This window comes from Dipteris shenzhenensis, chromosome 25 (assembly GCF_047967505.1).
Source record: "Dipteris shenzhenensis isolate YYH24624 ecotype China chromosome 25, Dip_SZ_1.0, whole genome shotgun sequence".
Classification (NCBI taxonomy): domain Eukaryota; kingdom Viridiplantae; phylum Streptophyta; class Polypodiopsida; order Gleicheniales; family Dipteridaceae; genus Dipteris; species Dipteris shenzhenensis.
This window is the reverse complement of record NC_141620.1, coordinates 48864738-48885661: the sequence shown is the minus strand read 5'-3', so window position 1 is coordinate 48885661 and position 20924 is coordinate 48864738. Positions and strand designations below refer to the sequence as shown.

Sequence of the window (20924 nt, the reverse complement as noted above, 5' to 3'; positions counted from 1 at the left end):
TCCACCCTCTACCTTGAGGACAGCCACATTGAGGAGGTTGCACTCATGGGACGTGGTATCTTCTGGCTGAAGCTCCCCTCAGCACAGGCTGCGAGCGATATGGTCAGGCGATTCCCTACTTCTGTGGGTGGGAAGATCATCCTTATGGTCCCATGGTATAGGGGTTTCAGTGTAGCGGACGCCCACTTCCACATTCCTCGCCATCCAGTTACCCTCATTTTCCGAGGCCTTGCAACCGAGCTTCGCCCGATCATCAAGGACCTGGGGGCGCACTTTGGCTGGCCCATGCAGGACACCTACGTTGATGCGGCGGCAGCCCAAGGGGTGCCACGTGTCAAAGTGGCAGTCCTAGATCCGCAGAGTATCCCCTCGGAGTTCGAGATCGAGACAGACACAGGTGTGGTGACGCAGTGCATTATGGTCACTGGTCGCCCAGATCAGTGTCTGAGATGCCACGGCTTCGGGCATCAGGCGCGCTCCTGCCCTCACTTCACGAGGATAGAACCTCAGAAGGCCCCCATCCAGGCAACTCAGGATCCCCCCCGCCAGGCATCGACACCCCTTCCCGAAGGGGAAGGCTGGACTGAGGTCAAAAGAAAACGGAAAGGAAACAAAGTAGGACCAAAAAAGCCTTCCCATCTACAGCAAGAGCCCCCCCTGTGGTCACCAATCAGGAGCAGCCCGGTAAGGGGAAGGAGAAAGGGAAGGAGAAGATCAGCCAGCCTCCCCCTCATCCTTCACCCCGCCCTCCCTCCCCCCCCCCTCCTCCTCGGTCCCCCGACCTCCACCCCCTCCAGGATCCCCCCCAGCACCGGTGGTTTCCGCTCCCGCCTCTTCCTCGAGCATGATCCAGAGGGAACCCCCCTCTTCGCCTGCGCCACCTGCAGCCCCGAAGCCATCACAGACCTCCCGCGCGCCTATCCCTCCTGGCCCGGCAGAAGGCGAGTATCCCTCCAGCTTGTTCGACAGCCAGCACCCCTCTCTCTGGTTCAGACTCCTCATCCTCGTCCCCACACCCAAGGGCTGCTCCTAGAGCTCTACCTTTGGAGTTTTACCGAGCGGGACCTTGGGATTATTTGGATGCAGTGGGTATTGGCTCCTTCCTTGCATGCCTAGACATCAGCATCTTCTTCCTCCGTAAGGGGGCAGAGGGTAAGGTGTCCGTCCTTGCCCCCCACGATGGTCCTAGCTATTCCTTCACTATCACCAGTGACGGGAATGAGCAATGGATGAATGAAAATGTTTGGGAGACGATTCGAGATCAGTCCCAGGAGCAGGTGTAAGACTAGATCGGTAGCAGAGCAGCGGAGCTTCTTGAGCAGCAGTGGAAGGAGGGTGACGTTCGTCTGAGATGGCGCCACAGCGCCAAACGATTCTGCCTTTTGGTCATTATTCGGCCGCCTCTGGAGTGGGTCTACGCAGAAGGGCTCCGCCTGTGGAGGATCTCAGAGGTAGCGAACTTCTACAGTATTTCCCTAGCAGAGGCGTCGAGCTGGTTAGAGAGAGCTTACCACCATGGGACGAAGGGCCTCTCCCCTCTGTTGAAGGTTTTAGAGGATGGGTCCGATGATCCGGCCTTTCCTTCGAAACCCTCACATAAGTGCCTTCGTCTGCACACTGGACATCCTCCGACCACCTTGACATCGACCGCAAGCAGACAGCTGTTTGTGGCCCATCTCCCCTCTTCATGAGTATACACATTATTTCTTGGAACGTCAACGGGTTCCACTCATCAGGAACCCGCAGCCCCAGGAAGATGGTGCTCAGACAGGAGCTCCAGCCAGCCTTGGTGGGAAGGGTAGATGTGCTCCTATTGCAGGAACACAAGCTTTCGGCTTCTCAGACCAGTAATTGTGGGAAGGTCCTCACAAGACGCTCCCACACCTACTGGAAACCTTCGATTGGCGACCAGGGGAGGAGCGGGGGTGTCTGTACCTCCATCGACGCTTCTCTAGTTCAGTATGTGTGTGGTTTTGGCACCCTGATCCCAGGACGAGCGCTTTGGGTAGGCTTGAATATTGAGGAATCTCGTATCGGCATCCTCAATATCTATGTCCCGACCGACCTCAGACGGAGAGCCGCTTTTTGAAGCTCTTTGACAGACTTATTGCCAGAGGTGGATTCTTGGATTGTAGAAGGGGACTTCAATAACCTTGAGACCTTAGAGGATCAGCAGGGACGGGGCCCATAGTTCCTCGGTATAGCTCAGGCGGAGCAGGCAGATTGGGACTCCTTCTTGTTCGCAGTGGGAGGTTGAGAAAGCTGGAGAGAGCCTTCCCTTCGCAGATGGATAGGGAGTTTGAACTTCTCTTGGGGTTACAGGAGGGAGGGAGGCAGACTTTCTGGAGTGGCTGGACCGTTTCTATGTCAGCGATTGGGCGCTTGGCAGAGGTGGAGAGTCAGGAGTGGTTCCAAGGACGACACTCTTTGACCATGCCCCAGTCATCCACTCCTGGACTCAGCCTCTCACTCCTCACCTCCATGCTCATGCCGGATCCCAGACTCCATCTACTCAAGAGCAGCGGTTCGCAGCAGGATAGTGGACCTGTGGGATTAGGATTGGGACCCCATGGGGGATATGGCAGCACAGGTAGCTCAGGCGCTTGCCGAGTCTAGTCTCATCTGTCAGCAGGAGGCGATTCAGGTCAGGCAGCAATGGTGGGTGAAGGAGAGGGGTCTCAGACGAGATCTCGCCTCGATACAGCGGATGCAACAGTCTTCTCCAGGCTCTGAGGAGCTCAGACGGCAGGAGGTTCGAGCCCAAGCCATGATAGAGGAGATCACCCAGCGACGCTCGAGTTCTCGTTTCATGCTTCCAAGTCCTATTGGGCTAGGAAAGGCGACAGGATGTGCAGAGAGTTCTTCAGGACTCATGGCCAGAGGTCAGCAGCAGGGGAACAGCTCCGATCTCTTAGAGCGCAGGATGGTAGTGTCAAGACAGATCCATACGAGGTTCGGGACTTGGCGATAGATTTCTACAGATCCCTGTTCCAGCAGGAGCCCCCAGAGCCTCGTGGCCGCCTATGCAGGGAGGAGGTGTGGAGGTATACACCGTTGCTCGTGCAGCCTAGCATGAGTGATTCCCTTCTCGTCCCTTTCACCGTGGCAGAGATGCAGGATGCGGTGAGCGCTATTGATGGGCAGAAATGTCGAGGTGAGAATGGGCTCTCTAGAGCTTTCTTCACCACCTTTTGGGAGCAGGTCCACTAGCCCTTGCTCGCAGCCTTCCAGCATATCTTCTCCAGCGGACAGATGCCAGAGAGCCTTGCGACAGGCTTGATTTGCCTCATTCCCAAAGGGGGGGACCGTCAGGAGATCAGACAGTGGCGGCCTATCACCCTTCTCCCGATTGTCTACAAAATCCTCGCCAAGATGATCAGTAGCCGCATCCGCCCCCTGCTACATGACTTGATCCATGACACCCAGACTGGTTTTGTCCAAGATCGCAGCATTTTGGACAACATTTTCACTTTCTCAGAGGCGACGGAGTGGGCCCAGCACAGTGGCAAGCACCTTGCCATACTCCTTCTTGACTTTGAGAAGGCGTACGACAGGGTAGACTGGTCCTTCTTGGAAGGTACACTCTCTCGGTTCGGTTTTCCGAACGAGTGGATCAGAGGTATTGCTAGCCTCTACAGGTCGGCCTCGAGCCGGGTTATCATCAGCGGCAGGATGGAGGAGAGATTCACCCTCGAGCGCTCGGTGCGTCAGGGCTGCCCGCTTGCGCCCTACCTCTTCCTATTTTTTGCGGAGGCCATGACTCACTTCCTACGAGCCCGTACCACTGGTCTTCACGGGATGCGCCTCCCTATTCGAGACGATGCAGAACTTTTGGATTTCGAGTATGCAGACGACACATCCCTATATGTGCAGGATGATATCGAGTCACTGGAGCGAGTGAGACTGTCCTTAGAGGTTTTTTGCCTAGCCGCTGGGGCGAAAATCAATTGGCATAAGTCAGTTGGTTTTCTTACGGATCCGGGAGCCAGCTCACAGTGGGGTATTTTTCTGGGGTTTCGCTGGATCCCTAGAGGACAGACGACACGTTACCTGGGATTCCAGGTAGGCCTGGACATCACGCCGGCTCAGCAGTTCTTACCGGTCCTAGCCTCCATATGACGGAAGCTAGTCTTCTGGAGCACGGCTCGGCTATCCTTGGCAGGCAGGGCCCTTGTGGTCAACCAGGTCCTTGCCGCTGCTTGGTACGTGGCCTCTTGCTGGTGTTTCTCGAGATCGTGTATAGCCCAGCTGAGAAGACTGGTGCGGAACTTCCTTTGGTCTGGCTCAGAGAGTTCTGGCACCACCAGAGCCCGGGTCGCCTGGCAGACGGTCATTCTCCCCCAGACAGAGGGCGGCCTTGGCATCATAGATCCAGAACTGCAGAGTCAGGCGCACTACTTGGCAAGTTAGTCATCCGCGGTCTGACCCCAGGAGGGTTACTTCTGCCCCATTGACTCAGCCCCGTTCCCCCTTCCTCCGTAGCCTCGTCTCGGTCTGGAGGAAGTTGCGACACAGCCTCTCCTAGGTTCCCCCTAGCTGCCGAGAGAAGATAGACAGACAACCCCTGATCTGGAGCAGCCAGGTGACAGATGATACAGGTCGCCAGCTTGGAGAGAGATCCCATATCCCTTGGGTGCTTTGGGCACGTGGGCCCGCGCGCTCGCTCCGGGTTTGGAGGGACGTCTACAGCCAATTGAGCCCAGGCGAGCTGGCAGCAACAGTAGGTACGGCACGTGGGATCCAGGCTCGGCGAGCGGAGATCGATGCTGCCATTCCTGCAGGTTGAGGATTCCCATGATCATTAGACAGCTCTTCCCGAGAGATGAGAGGTGGCTAGGATAGTTCACACCCCGTGGCATTCCTTTCGTGGTTGCAGGCCTTTTCTCGAACTCCTTGATCCACTTCTTCTCCGTCGCCGATGATAGCCGCCTCTAGAGCAGAGAGGCCGTGATCGACCCCGCTTCCTTGGCAGCGCCTTCGCATCATAGGGCTGCAAGGGAAAACGTGGCATATAGACCCCCTGATTATGCAGGACCAGGACTGGAGACTCTGGATATGGGAGGGCCGTTCCTTGACAGAAGTGGAGTGGGACCCAGGGGAGTGGCGCTGGCCACCATTGGAGACCTCAGAGAACCCTACCCCCTTCTTCTCTTACAGTGCGCGTACTGGTAGGCGTGCTCTTGGGGCTCTCCAGCGCGGGCTACCCACACAGGCACATAGTTGGTATGCCCAAGGGATATCTCTGGTCTTTCTTCGCATATTCTGGAAGACCCTTTGGGCAAGCTGGCGGTCGAGGAAGATCTCTTACTTTCTTTGGATGGTGGCACACAAGGGGCTACCAGTTGGCAGCTGGCTGAGGCAGATGGGGCAGGAGGGGCACTGCTAGATGTGTTTTCAGGAGGAGTCGTCCCTGAAGCACTGCCTTTGGAGCTGCTCGCATGCTCAGACAGTTTGGAAGGGAGTCATGGGAGCGAGGGCTGCACCCGAGCTAGGACCGGTCACTTGGGGAGCCGTTTGCTGGTGCAGCACCGAGATGGGACATCACTTGGCTTATGAGTTCTCTAGGCAGGATCCAGTCTTCCTCATCACGCAAGCCACGTGGGCATACATGGACAGCTTCCCTTGGCATCTGAAAGAGACAGATGCAGGAGCGATGACTCGGCACCCAGTTTGGGAGATCATAGGGAGCATTGCAGGCTGGCATATCTGGACTTCCAGATGCGCGCAGACCTTAGGAGATCAGGCTTCTTCTGCTACCCAGACCCTAGCAGACATTTGGAGCACGATCATTCACACGCTCAAGGGTCAGTGGGATCAGATTCAGGGGGAGTCCCGAGCAGGGAAGGAGAAGAGACGGTGCTTCCTTTGCGACTTGGACCATCGAGAGCTGTTCTTCCAGCACTCTGCTCAGAGTCTTCAGTGGCATTACTCCCCCCCATCGTGGCTGTTTGTCCACTCTCCGAAGATTATGCCCTGAGAGGCTTGTAATTAGTATTTTGGCTTCTCCGGTTGTATCCATTTTGTGATTGCAGCCCGCTGGCCTTTAGGCCCTCTTGTACTCTCGTTTTCAAGTAATATAACTAGCACTACTTTTTGCGCAAAAAAAAAAAAAGTGTTCACGATGCTCAGTAATACTTTTACTGAATACTAGAATATCGTCAATAAAATGTACTACAAACTTTCCGAAATACGGACGTAGTAAATCGTTCATAAGCATGACGAATGTAGCTGGAGCATTGGTAAGTCCAAAGGGCATTACCAAAAACTCATAATGACCAAACCTGCTTCTAAAAGCGGTTTTATGCACATCCTCGGCTCTAATACGGATCTGATGGTAGCCACACTTAAGATCTATCTTACTGAAAATTACGGCCCCATGTAATGCATCTAGCAAATCATCGATTCGAGCCATCGGATACCTGTGCTTAATAGTGATATTATTCAATGCTCTGTAATCTATACAGAGGTGACAAGTATCATCTTTCTTCCTCTTTAATATCACTGGCGAAGCAAAAGGTGAAAAACTGGGTTGAATCTGCCCCAGCTTGAGATATTCTTCCAGTTGTCTTCGCACCTCAGCTTCTTCTGTAAAGCTTAATCTATAGGGAGGTCTATTTACAGGTTCTGCCCGTGGGATAAGCTCAATTTTATGTTGAACATTCCGCTCTGGAGGTAACCCATAAGGTAACTTATTCCTAAAACAATTAGAGAACTTCTCCGATATCTCTTTAGCCAACTCGGCCATTTCCCCATCTTGGGTAGCCTCAGTGCTAGTCGACGCATCATCAATCGACTCTATTGATGCTACACACAGACACAGAAACTCTTTCGGAGTCTTCCGAATTTCCATGGCTGAAATCAATGGTCCTCGAGGTAAATCCTTTTCACCTCGCAAGACATATTCTACTCCGTTCATCTTGAACTGGTAAATATGCTTTTTCCAATCAATGGCTGGATTTTTTCAAAAATGCCAAGCCATGCCTAGGGCTATATCTGCGTGAGCAAGTCTGGTTAGTTCAAGCTTCTCAACATAGTCCTGAATTCGAAGTTCCAACTGGGTAACCCTTTGGTCCCATACTTCAGTTGAACTTCTGTCCGCCATCCTGACCGTATAAGCATAGTTAGACGGACTAGTTTTCAACTTGAGCCTCTTAATAAGCTTCGAGTTAATTACATTGTGTGTTGACGCTGAGTCAAACAACACAATCACATCATGATTGGCTACTTGCCCTTTAATTTTAATCAACTCGGGCTCATCGCCGTATACCCCGTTGCTGCGGGCTTTGAAAGGATGTTATCAGGTGCACCAGGGAGCATTTTTTTTTCCCTTCTATACAACTTTTTAGTTGCAGTCTATTATTCCTATATAGCAAAAGGGGAATTCGAAGTGTGATATACTTTTGGGGTTTTGACGTATGGAAAGAAGTTTGGGAAAAAAAATAAATAAAATAAATAAAAATTTTCTATTTTCCCTTTTAAAAGAATGGAGACAGAGGGACAACATTCCAGGGTAAATCCTGGTGAATCTAGAGCGCGATCTACGCAAGAAATGTCCCATACAACACCTACTTTGGTGGGTAGGATTTTTACAAAAGTCGGTCATCTAAGGGAAAATGCCCACCGATCTTTCCGAGGTCATGCTATCTCGGCTAGAGCATAACATAATGAAACGGACTGTAACTAATCTCTCCTTCGTTGTGAATATTCACGGACTCAAATTCAAAGGCATTGGCATACTGAATATCCTCCCAGCCTATCTCATGGATCACATGTACAAAAGATACGTAACTTTATTTCCTTCATGCTTATCCACAAGCCCTCAGTTCCCTAGATGACTCCCTCCTGCCACATGTCATCATTTCAGACCTTTAGCTTGGTACACCATTTACCCCTCTCTTGGGGCACAATTAAAACATTTGCCCCTTGGCATTTTTACACATTTAGGTGCACCTAGGCCTTAGCACTCAGAACCACCTAGTCGATGCCAATACACCCTCACCTAGGACCTTGGCATTTACTTCCCTTGACCATTTTATTTATGCACAAAAAATATTACAAAAGTTGGTCATCTAAGGGAAAATGCCCACCGATCTTTCCGAGGTCATGCTATCTCGGCTAGAGCATAACAAAGAGGCACCATGAGAATGATCAACATGTGAATGAGGGGGTTTACCAGCTGAAACCTTTCCTTTGCCTTAGTGTTTATGTTGGGTAGCTAAGGCTTGATCACTAGCTATAGAAGCATTGCGATTGGCACAACTCTGCTCCTCCTGAAGGAGAAGAGCAACCAGCTGGTCAAAAGAATAATGGTTGGCATTGCCACTTGTAACCAACCGCAATGTAGTAGCAAAGCCTTGATAAGAATCAAGCAACCCATCAAGGGTATTAGAAACAAGCTGAGAATTAGGCATAATCTCATAAATATTGGCGAGTTGCTCTTTCAAATCCTTCACATTAGTAAGGTAGGCATCCATGTTACCACCCTCTTCAAGCTTCAAGTCCTTCAACTGCTTGCGGAGATAGGAAACCCTTGCCTCATTCCGCACCTGATATAAGGATGCAAGCTGATCCCATGCTTGCTTAGCTGTCTTCCAAGACCGGATATGAGGGATAATAACCCTTTTGATTGAAAGAGCAATCAAGGCATGTGCTTTGGCATCACGACCATCCCACTGAATTTGCTCGTGTAGGAGGCAAAGTACTTGTAGTAGTAGATGCAGTTGCTCTAGAAGAAGCATTAGACCCATCATGTGAAGACCCATCACCTGAAGTAGTACCAAAGGCATAAGGTGGAGCAGTAGTAGCTGCATTACGTGTAGGTCTGGCCTCAGAACCTGAAACAATGTGGCATAGATTCTTGGCAACCAAAACATGCCCCATCATGTATGACCACGTGAGGTAATTGGTGCCATCAAGCTTGTCATCAGCCCCGAGCATCCCAAAAAGATCATCATTGTTGCTAGCCATAGTGCCAAAAATGCAAGGCAAAGACACCAATCTGACAAAGCAAATGAGAGAAGGGCACTCTCCCAAATTTCTGCACAAGCTTCAAAGCTTTTCATTGCAAATGTGTAGCTGTCACAAGGGGTACCTGCAATTGATGTAGACCCAAAAATGCAGCAAAGAAAGAGCTCTAAATGCGAGCACAAATGATCTGCCTTAAAGGAGAGATGCAAATGGCCAATGAAGGATGCCAAACAACGGCTGGAAAATGGAATTACAGCAAGAGTATGTGCTCCTACAAGGAGAAGACCTCAAAATGAGTGCAGCAGCAACCCGAGGTAAGAAGCTCTCAACCCGAAGTGAAAAACCAGCAAATGAGAGCAAGAGAGCTGCACGAGAGGTTCTTGTATGAGAGAAACAAACTCCAAACCTCAAGTCGGTGGATGTAGGCAGTCCAAAATGCAGCAGCAGGTCACCAAATGAGCAAGTCAGCTCAGCAGACGCTTCAGAACGCTGGCACAGATCTCGAGACAGGTCTGTACAGCAAGGCAGCAGCAATAAACGGTCCGTACAGCCCCGGAATCAGCCATACAGGTCACACGTGTGGGTGAAACAGGTCTGTACAGTCTGTAAATGCTCTGTACAGTCACATGTCTGGGTGAAACAGGTCCGTACAGAAGCAGCAAAGCATTTAATGCACGGCAAAACAGTCTCATGTGCAGCAGCTGCTCCAAAAAAGTGTTTTCCTGCGATGGAAATGCCTGTAGAAGCCCGGAATGATCACATGTGTGGAAGGGGCCTTGGGAAATGAGCTGACCAGCAGGAAATTGAGCCGAAATGAAAGAGAAACAGGCCTCCAACAGCACCGGGGTGGCTGGAAATGGCCGAGGGGTGGAACCCTGACCTGCTGTGATACCATTGTTGGCTATGGCAAGCAATGGAAGCTCAGAAATGAGTGGGAGAAAGCCAAAAACGAGCTGTTGTATTGAAAATGCTGCTACAATGAATGGAGGCTCAAGAGGGAGCCAATATGACAAAACCCTAGGGTTAAATGCCCTGACTGGACTAAGTGTCCTAACTAAGCTAGGTGGTACATGAACTAACTGTACCAACAGTCCTAACTGATTGTAACTAGTCCTACAAGGCACATACCAAGGAACAAGTGGCACCTATGGATAGCCCATAGAATGGCCTACAGCCTCCCCACTGACCTAAACTATGTGGTAAGGACCCATGCCCCGGTATTATAAAGGAGTGCCCAATCCCCTTCATTAAGGTCCTTTTTTGTAACTTTGCAATCAAACAATTTTTTGTGTTTAGCCTTTTCAACCTGGGTTCTATAAAGCTAGGCCTTCAGACATCCATTCATTCAGGGAGCCCAGTCCCTTTGTCTGCCCTATTGCTCGACTAGTTTGCTGGCTCCAACCAGCCCTACAAGTTCCCTCCAGTGGCCGACTAGGTTCTTGCTGCCCCTGCCATGTCCGTGCCATATCTGCCAGCTCCATTAGCTTCGTATAGTCATGTATAGTTATTGTGAGGTGCTGCTCATGTGGCAGCCCCCTCCCTCTCTTTTCCTTGGGCATATCCTGCCCTAGGTCTCCGCCCCCCATGCTCTCCTCATTTGGGGGCTCATAGATGGGGAGTGACCTTTCCATCACCATGATGGGTCTCCTTTGCCAGGAACTTGTCCTTTCTGTTTGCTGCCCACATGACTGCTCATGTGCTGCCCATGTGGCAGCCCCATGCCTACTACTACTCTATGGTCCACCCCCCCGATGCACTCCTCTTATGGGGGCTCAGAAGTGGGGAGGTGACGAGTCCTCTTCCAACACCCTCTCACCGACCCACATTGGCCTGATCCCAATCCGTTGATGAAGATGCTCCAATAGCTCCCGTGTCATAATCCTCTGGAACACTTTGGCGTCGTCATAGTCTTCTCCCGAATTTTCAACCAGTGTCTCCTGCTCCACCGGGTCTGGTTCTACTTTCGCACACCGGTCTAGTACACAAGTCCATCTTTGGTAGCACCTGATGGCAGCACCACCTTCAGTTATGAACCGTTCTCCAAGTACCAGCATTCTTCAACTGTCCCCCTCATGATAGGTGAACAGCTTGAAGTCCTCCAGGCACCAAGCTCTTAGGGTTTGTTTCAATCCATCCTCCGTCTGGCTAGGTCTGCACCCAAATAACATACTGAGACATCATATCCCAGATAAATCCAGTTTACTTGGACCGTCAAGCTCCACCAACTGTGGTTTATTATTGTCCCCGTCTAAGTCACAGCCACCGTCCGCAGGTCCTGTTGAAGATTCCCCCTCTACTTCAGTAACACTAGCCAAGCACCCAGATGAATCGAGGCACTCGTAATTGTCAATCACTTTCACAAATGATCTTGACTCCTCTTCTGACCAATCCTCAATGGCGGACATTCTGACAGTCACATTGGCGTCCACATATCTAATCTCAGCCGCACATGGAGTGGCCTGTTGGGGTTAAGGCCCTGTGCCACCTCATATACACTTTTTTATTACAGGTTACAGTGTGAACACGATTCACTCTGAACCGGTTCCACTCTAATGCCTATCCTAATATACTCTTGAGGGTTGTGGTGTGCCCTCGCTTCTGGATTCACACCCACCACTCTTGTGGTTAGTCTTACTCTCCTCCACGCGTCTACGCTTCAACTGGTATCATAGCAAATTCGGAGAGTGTGGTCTTTGTTGAGAGAGTGTCTATAGTCTTTGCCTACTCAGAACGTAGAGCTTCGGCATGCGTTGCTTTGGAGCATAGCCTTTGCTGCCAGGCTCGTAATAGCAGCTGCAGTAGCGAAGTCTGTATAGTATTCCATCGTGCTTGGAAGAGCATTTGCAAGCTTAGACTGTGGAGAAAGTCAGAGAGTCTCTCGTCCTATAGCTCGAAGCAAGCTTTGCGCACTCTCATGAAGCAAGCGGATTCTGGAGAAAGTCAGAGAGAGTCTTTCGTCTTCTCCTATAGCTTGTGAAGCAGGCTTTGCGCACCCCCATGAAGCAAGCTTTGCGCATGCTTTGCCTCAGTTGCTCCTACCCTCTTGCTCCTTGCAAGTTACCACACTGTTGCTTCCTGTGATGCCCTGCAACGGCTCAGACCTCGACCTGCCCGCATTTACGTTCTACCTTACCTTTGACAGCGTTGCCGTTTACAGTCGCTACTACACGAGTGAATAGATCCTTGCTCTTCCTGGAGCAGGATCGGATTCGCTGCTGGATTGGGCTCTCATGTCTAAAGAGAACGTCTACAGCATTGCTCCTCTCGCTTCAACTATGGAACAAACTATCTCATGGCTGGCCCATTCGACGGAGGTTCGATGAACCCCGCGCTTTCTTTTGGCCCGGCATTGGTCAGCTGGAATTGGGAGAACCACTGGATATTCTGGGCAGAAACTTGAGGATTGGGTGCACATCGTGGTGCATTCTCCGAATTTGGAGAAATTGCATGCAAGAAATTTGGGGCTTTTGACGCTAGAGTGCTTGTACGCACTTGTGGGTGCCTATTTGACGAAATTTCTCTTCAATAGACACCAAAACAAAGGGCTTTTGCTCAAATTGGTGTTATTGGCCGTTGTAAACAGTTTTAGAAGGGGATTTACATGTCTATGTGTCAAATGCAGTGACAAAAGACGAGATTTTGCAATGAGGTCCTTTTTTTTTTTTGGGGTAAATGCCTCTTATTGTGGACAGCACATTTGTACACTCTTGGAGAGTGTGATAACTCAGTTCAGTTCTGAGTTTAGCTTTGTGACAGTTTTGTACAAGTGCAGGCCAATTTTGGAAGAGATTTGGGGATTTTTTTTTGGAGTTTTTTTTAAACTGTTTTTTTTACAGTTTTGGAGAGTGGACAACATTGCATTAAGTCACAGCACGTGACTTTGAGGCTCTCTGTGCCTTAGGTGTATTTATTTGCTTCTACTTCAGCTTATCATTATGTCTTCAAGCAACGAAGGCAACTATTGGAACATCGAGAAGTTGGAGGGGAATGCAAATTTCTCTTATTGGAAGAACCAAATATATAATGTGTTGGTCCAGAAAGATCAAAATATGCCTATCAAGTATAAAGGGATCAAGCCCGATGAAGTTAGTGACCTTCAGTGGGAAACCATGAATGAGAAGGCCAAGAGTACCATTCTTTTGACCATCTCAAAGAAGATCTACTTCAATGTAGAGAATGAAGCCACCGCTTACAGCATATGGAAAAAACTTGAGTCCCTTTTCGAGAGTCAGAGTGCAGCTAGTAAAGTGTTTTGGTTGAAGAGGCTTATGAAACTAAGCATGAAAGAGGGGACAGCCCTCTCACTTCACCTCAATGAGTTTCACTCTATATTCAGCCAACTCACAAATCAGAAAATGAATTTTGATGATGAGGTGAAGGCCATTTTTCTCTTGAGTACCCTCCCTGACAGTTGGGATACTTTTGCTACAGCCATAAGCAATTCAGCCCATGCTTTCACAGGATTGTCATGCCAAGATGTGGAAAGCGCTCTTCTGCAGGAAGAGGTGAGGCGTAAGAATAGCAGTGAAAATAAAGAATGCAAGTGCATTGGCTGTGGGCAGAGGTAGGCAGCAAAATAGAGGGGAAAACCAAAATAAAGGGAAATCTCGCAGTCAGTCCCGTCCTTGGAAGGACCTTGAATGCCACTACTGCCATAAGAAGGGGCATATTAAAAGGGACTGTTTTCAGCTGAAAAACAAAGGCAAGGATAAGGAAAGAAAAGAAGAGGACAAAGATGCGAAAAGAGATGCCAAAGACACCAAGGGCAAGGCTAAACTTGAGGAGCTCAATGCAGTGATTAGCAGTGATGAAGATAATGACGATGTCATACTTGTTGCCTCCTCTGGTGATAGTTCTTTTTTTGTGGCCAATGATGGCTCATATGCACAGGATTGGCTATTAGACTCAGGTGCATCCTATCATGTTACTCCTCATGAGCAGTGGTTTGCTTCGTATGATGCAGGGAAGAAAGGATGCGTGAAACTTGGGAATGATTATGCCTGTGACGTTGTTGGTATTGGGGATGTGCATCTAAAATTCCCAAATGGTTCTGAATTTGTATTGTACAATGTGAGACATGTGCCACAGCTCAGGAAGAGCTTGATATCCACTGGGCAGCTTGATGATGCAGGGTATCTCACCCAATTTGGTCATTCTATGTGGAAGGTGCTTAAGGGAAATATGGTTGTGGCCAAGGGCTGCAAATTAGGCACCTTGTATACATTGTATGTTGAGGGTATTGATGCTAATGTAATCCATGTGACCGAGCAGCCACACACTTCATTGTGGCATAGCCGGTTGGGCCATATAAGCCAGAAAGGAATGAAAGTATTGTCTTCTTTGGGTTACTTGCCGAGACTTAATTTTTCTGATTTTTCAGCATGTGATCATTGTATTTATGGCAAACATAAGCAATCAGCCCATAAAAAGGCTGGAAATGTTAAGCAAGAAGTCCTAACTTTGGTACATATAGATGTATGTGAAATGCCCAATGTTTCTTTGGGCGGTGCCAAGTATTTTGTCACCTTTATTGATGATGCATCAAGGAAGATATGGGTCTATCCCATCAAGCATAAGAGTGATGTGTTCAAAGTCTTCAAGACTTGGTTGGCACTTGTTGAGAATCAGACAGGAAAGAAGCTCAAATGCCTCAGGTCTGATAATGGAGGGGAATACCTCTCAAGGGAATTTACTACATTTTGTGATGAGAAGGGGATAAAGAGGGAGTTGCCCGCTCCCTACAATCCTCCACAAAATGGCGTGGTTGAAAGGGCGAATAGGACCATTCAAAAGAGGACTCTTAGCATGCTCTCACAAGCAGGATTGACCCATGGTTTTTGGGCAGAAGCTGTTAAGACAGCAGTACATCTCATCAATAGGTCACCCAACCGGGCCTTGGATTTGAAGGTACCTGAGGAGGTGTGGTCTGGAAAGCCACCCTCTTACAAACATCTCAGGGTGTTTGGCTGCCAGGCCTTTATGCATATCAGAAGGGAAATACGCAGCAAATTAGACCCAAAGTCACGCAAGTGTATCTTTCTTGGGTATGGTGACAATGGAGAGATGGGCTACAGGTTGTGGGACCCTGAATCTCACAAGATTGTGAGGAGCAATGATGTGATTTTTCGAGAAGATAGGATGCAAAAACAGCCTATCAATACCATTGGAGTGAGAAGAGTCATTTTTGAGGAGGAAGGACCTTCAGCACAACCACAAAATGCCAATCAAAATGCTGTCCAAAATGGTCAAAATCAGCAGCCACCTCCGGCTTTTAATGCTCCATATTATCCTCCATAGGAAGAACCACAAATTCAGCCTGAGATTCAGCAAGATGTGCTTCTAGAGCAGGCTGTACAGCCCCAAAATATGCAGGAACAGCAAGTAAATTAGCCACCTAATCAAGATGGTTGGGTTAGGCAGAGCACCAGGTGTCCCGGATGCTTGACAGGTTTGTTCCAGGGGTGAATGCACTCGATGATTACATCATGGTGACAGATTGTGGTGAGCCCTCGTGCTTTAAAGAAGCCATGAAGAGGGAGGACGCAAAGAATTGGTAGAAAGCCATGGTTTCAGAAATGCAATCTCTTGAGAAGAATCACACATGGAATCTAGTGCAGCTGCCTGCAGGCCAGAAAGTCCTACCATGCAAATGGGTTTATAGGTTGAAGATCACTCCAGGGGATGCTAAGCCCAAGTACAAAGCAAGATTAGTTGCTAAGGGGTTCAAGCAGGAAAAGGGAGTTGACTTTGATGAAATGTTTTCTCCTGTAGTCAAGATGACTACATTGAGGACTGTTTTAGCTTTGGTTGCTTGTCAGGACATGGATCTTGTCCAAATGGACGTGAAGACGGCCTTCCTTCATGGAGACCTTCACGAGGATATTTATATGCAGCAACCAGAGGGATATCAAGTCAAGGGAAAAGAAGGGCTTGTATGCAAATTGCAGAAGAGTCTCTATGGGCTCAAGCAGGCACCCAGAGAGTGGTATCACAAGTTTGATGCTTTCATGAAAGCACAAGGATTCAGACGGTCTGATCATGATCATTGTCTCTACACTAAGAAGACAAGAGATGGTAGTCTTCTTATACTCATTCTTTATGTGGATGATATGCTTATTGCTGGGAAGTCATCTATTTACATGAATGCCTTGAAGGCAAAACTGCACAAAACCTTCGACATGAAGGATCTTGATGATGCAAATCACATTCTTGGTATGCGGATTGTGAGGAACAGGTCAAAGGGTTTACTCTATCTTTCTCAAAAAGAGTACATTGGCAAAGTTCTGGAGAGGTTCAATATGGATAAGGGGAAGGCTTTGAGCACACCCTTGCCTCCATATTTGAAACTCAGCCAAAAGGACAGCCCTCAGTCAAATGATGAAAGGGCTAATATGGCCAAGGTTCCTTATGCTTCTGCATGTGGCAGTCTGATGTATGCCATGGTTGCTACTAGACCAGATATTGCTTTTGCAGTGGGAGTGGTCAGTAGATATATGGCTAACCCCGGTAAGAGGCATTGGGAGGCAATTAAGGGTATATTGAGATACCTTAAGGGGTCTCAAGATGTGTGCATATGTTTTGGCAAGCAAGATGCACAAGTGCATGGATACACAGATTCAAATTATGCAGGGCATGCAGACAATCGTAAGTCCACCACGGGCTACGTGTTTACTTTCACAGGTGGTGCTATTTCATGGATATCCAAGTTACAGAGATGCACATCATTGTCTACCACGGAGGCAGAGTATATTGCAGCCACTGAGGCTTGCAAGGAGGCCATATGGCTTTCATGTCTGGTGGGAGACTTGGGTTTTTCAGGGGATATTCCTTCTTTGCATTGTGATAGCCAGAGTGCTATTATGTTGGCAAAGAATCCGGTCTTTCATCAGAAGACCAAGCACATTGATGTTAAGTACCACTTTATTCGTGAGGTATTGCATGACAAGTTGTTAGAACTTGTCAAAATCCATACTGATGATAACCCTGCGGATCTTTTCACTAAGACCTTGCCAGCAGAGCGGTTTGCACATTGCAGGACACTGATGGGTGTTGGATAGGCCCTATATCATGTTTTGGCCTTGTACATTCTATATGTACTTGCTGTAATTTCTTTTTTGTTTTGAGGCACATTGCCTTCAGGTGGGAGGTTGTTGGGGTTAAGGCCCTGTGCCACCTCATATACACTTTTTTATTACAGGTTACAGTGTGAACACGGTTCACTCTGAACCGGTTCCACTCTAATGCCTATCCTAATATACTCTTGAGGGTTGTGGTGTGCCCTCGCTTTTGGATTCACACCCACCACTCTTGTGGTTAGTCTTACTCTCCTCCACGCGTTTACGCTTCATGGCGACCAAGAAAAAGTTCTCCTACCACCAACTGCTTGTCCTGCAGTGTCTGTAACAGTAACTTAACCCCCAAAGTGTCTGTAAAAGAACCTGCAAAACTCTAAATTTATGGAATTTCTTGAAATGTCAACTTAATTATATGCAAAAAGCGGATTCGAGGTAAAACCCCAAATTTTACAGATACCTGTAATTGATAAAAGCCCTAGATTTTTGTGAATTCGTTTGAAAGCTGTAGAAGTCCAAAAATCTGCAATGCCACCAAGGTACAATATTCCAAATGCCCCAATGTATTGATTGAATGTGCTTGCAAATACGGAAGGAGACAAACACCATGTACAATGAACAATCTGCGAGTTGTGAGTATATGGCGAATTCGTACAGTGGATTTGTACAACTGCGTTTTTGAATATGTGCAGAAGTTATATAAGGCATCCAAGTGTGCTTGCATATCACGCATCTTTTGCAAAGAAGACCATGCCATCCGCATAAATGAGCAATAATAGTGCATAGCCAGCCACCTGGACTCCTTTGCCGTTTTCTGTTACCCAATCTTCCAACTCGTCTATGAAGAGATCAAAGAAAGTTGGTGATAGGGGGGATCCCTGCTTGACCCCCAAATCGCTGCTCATGATGACCTTTTCTTTGGAACTTGTTCTGTCTACAAGTGGCTGTGCGAGTTCAGCGAGTACCTTCTCGTGGCAAATGCTTTCTTGACGTCTGACAAGCAGCAATAAATGGCCCCTTTCCTGTTCTTTGCTCCCTCAGTTGCTGCTCTTATGGTTATTAGATGATCTACTGCCGAGTGCTTGGGATGGAAACCTGCTTGTGATGGTGCCCTAACCCCTTGTGCCTCTGCCCACTTACTGATTTTTTGTGCAAGAATGGTTCCGTATAGTTTGGCCATCAGGCTACTCACCATGATGGTCGTGTGGTGTTTTGCCATCTTGCTATCCCTTTACTTGTGGATTGGCACAATCCTACTTAGTTGCCATTCTGTGCTTCTTCTAGGGCCTTGTTCATGATCAAGGCAAGCATCCTCTTTGTCTTTGCTCCACCCCATTTAAGCATTTGAGCTACCAAGCCTTGGGTATCTGGAGCCTTTCCATTTGCTAGCTTTTTCAGCCCACTCTCCACATCTTCTTGCGTTATTGCGTTGTGTGCTTCCTTGACATAGAAATCATGACTAACCTTTTCCTCCCCTTCTCTTTCGTATAGGCCTTTAACAAATTGTATCGTGTCTCCCCACAATGCATTCCTCTCCTGTTGCTTGGTTGCATGTAGCTTCTGAAAAAAACTTTGTGGGGTTTTGAGATCCTCAAAACTTTCAAGTTGTTTGCTCTTGAAAGGAGGTGCTATCTGATGTGACCGATTTCTCATTGCATTTCTGTTTCAGGTTGATCTTGTCAGCGAAAAGGACTTAGAAGCTCTAGGTAAACGCATTAAGGTGAGTCAGGTCTTTTCTTGCCGTGTCAGCTATTGGTATGACAGTAATTTTGGTAATGATCACATCTAATATATTTTGAATATTCTGGCTACTGAGTTCTATATGAAGACAGACTTTCACACCACCTTTTTAAATTTGCTTACACTGTGGTCTTGTTTGCAGAGTATCAATCAGATGGCCAGGGTTCAATACTCTAAGTATAGTGCAGTGGATATTGACTACGTTCTTGGCATAGGAGGCTTTGACCTAGAGAGGTTAGTCTTAAGTTTGGAAAGAACTTAGGTTGTTTTTACGTTTTTATGTACTGATGTTAGCAATAAAAAGTATTTCTATTGCTGAAAATCTTGCAGCACATTTTTGATTGAAGGGTTGAAAAGGAGATTATGGAAGAGAAGCCAGCCGAGGATCATAAGCATCAACATCACGAACACGACCATGAGTGTGATTCAAACTGCAAGCATGATGGTTAGTCCGTATCTTGTAACAGCAGTTTTTACGCCGTTTTGGGGTAGTAGAAACGAATTTCAAATTTGTGGGCTTGCTGTGCAGAGCATGGCCATCACATAGAACATGAACACAGCCATCACGGGGGACGCGAACATAGCCATGTCCATAGTCATACTCATGACCCTGGTGTGTCCTCGGTTAGCATTGTTGGTGAGGGGACTTTAGATTTGGAAAAGGTATACGTGTGCCTTGTATTCATAATCAAATCTCTCGAATCCTGTAATAAAATTGTGCCCCTGTTGAATTCCTTGTATGTTCATTTGCTGTAGATGGAACTCAGTTCTGATGATTTGTACTTGCACAAAGTATTCTCACTTGTTTTTTTGCTTTATTGTTGTGTAGATAAATTTTTGGTTGGGTACACTGCTTGCTGAACGCAATGAAGATATCTATCGCTGCAAAGGTGTGTTGTCGGTTGAGGGTATTGATGAACGGTTTGTTTTCCAGGTAAGATAGCCCTGAGAGGTTGGGATATTTCTCTTTCTTTTTAGAGAGAGAGAGAGAGAGAGAGAGAGAGAGAGCATACCTGACATATATTCACTCAATTTTCTCGTGATGTGTAGGCTGTGCATGCCTTGTATGAGGGTGGTACAGACAGGCCCTGGGGACCTGATGAGAAGAGAGTAAACAAGCTTATATTTATTGGTAAAAACTTGGACAAGGAAGCCTTGAATAAAGGATTCAATGAGTGCATGCTCTAAAGGAGTGATATCAAGATGTGTATAGTACACGATGAGGACATAGGCACATACGTCTCTCAATCTGGTGTAATCTGTTCACATCCTGTGAATGTAAGGAGATTTGTAGCGGGTGTTCGTGATTTAACCAGGGACAGAGAATTGGATACCACGATCTGTCTCTAGCATTCTGTGTAATTTATGTGGATACGAGGACTATTCTTTGAATGTTTTCCTCCCTGGTCGCCAGAAGATGGAATTCTAGATGTTTATGATCTGTGATTGTATGTGCTATTCTGAAAGGTTCAAAAGCTCTTTGCCCTGAATGTGTCTCTCTTCTCTCTTTTTTGCACGCATTTTTCAACACTTTTGGCATTAGTAGTAGCTTAATTGCCACATGTTCCAGCTCTTTTTATTTCATTTAACATTGAATTTTTGTGGTATTAGTACGAGAGGAATAGTTGCAGCTCCTATTGGTTGGACCAACGGCAGGAGTTTTAAATTAGTGTCAGGTCAAACGGTATTGAAATCGTATAGTGACAATGTCGTGAGAAATCACCAAGACGCGGCCTAATGTGGAAGTGTACATGGATATCACAATGAGATGTTCCAAAGTAGCATAGTAAGGCTAAAAATTACTCAACCCTAATGCATAGAAGGCAGTCCCAAAGACGGTGACTATCGTGCAATTCAAAACACTGGGGTGCTTGAAGTTTAGTGGCAGCAGCTATTATTATCCCCTGCCTAGCCCCAAGTGGCAACCTTATAGCAGCTCAATGGGTATCCCAATAGACCGGCAGGTGGGCTATCAAATGGCCAGCTCTGGCCAGGCTTGCTGTGCTCTTAAAGTGGAGTCATCTCCACATTAGTCCATTCATCCACTTTGGGCCCATCAACATGGGCTTGGCAACCTATGTGAGATGGTCCACTGAGTTGACCACTTCTCAGGCCTATTGTTGCCTTGCTTGTTGGCCTTTGTTC

At 47.8% G+C, this 20924-nt stretch overlaps 1 protein-coding gene across 1 annotated transcript in view; it reads left to right on the top strand.

Annotated features, from left to right (window-relative positions):
• The window catches only part of LOC147885997 (uncharacterized), a 50182-nt gene extending 29921 nt beyond the window's left edge, over nt 1-20261 (top strand). The window contains exons 5-10 of the mRNA XM_087396301.1: nt 18709-18759; nt 18922-19013; nt 19127-19224; nt 19309-19442; nt 19609-19713; nt 19830-20261. Of these exons, the coding sequence (XP_087252427.1) occupies nt 18709-18759; nt 18922-19013; nt 19127-19224; nt 19309-19442; nt 19609-19713; nt 19830-19967 (618 nt within the window). The 3' untranslated portion in view covers nt 19968-20261. The remainder of the gene's footprint in view (nt 1-18708; nt 18760-18921; nt 19014-19126; nt 19225-19308; nt 19443-19608; nt 19714-19829) is intronic.
• The last annotated feature ends 663 nt before the right edge of the window (nt 20262-20924 follow it).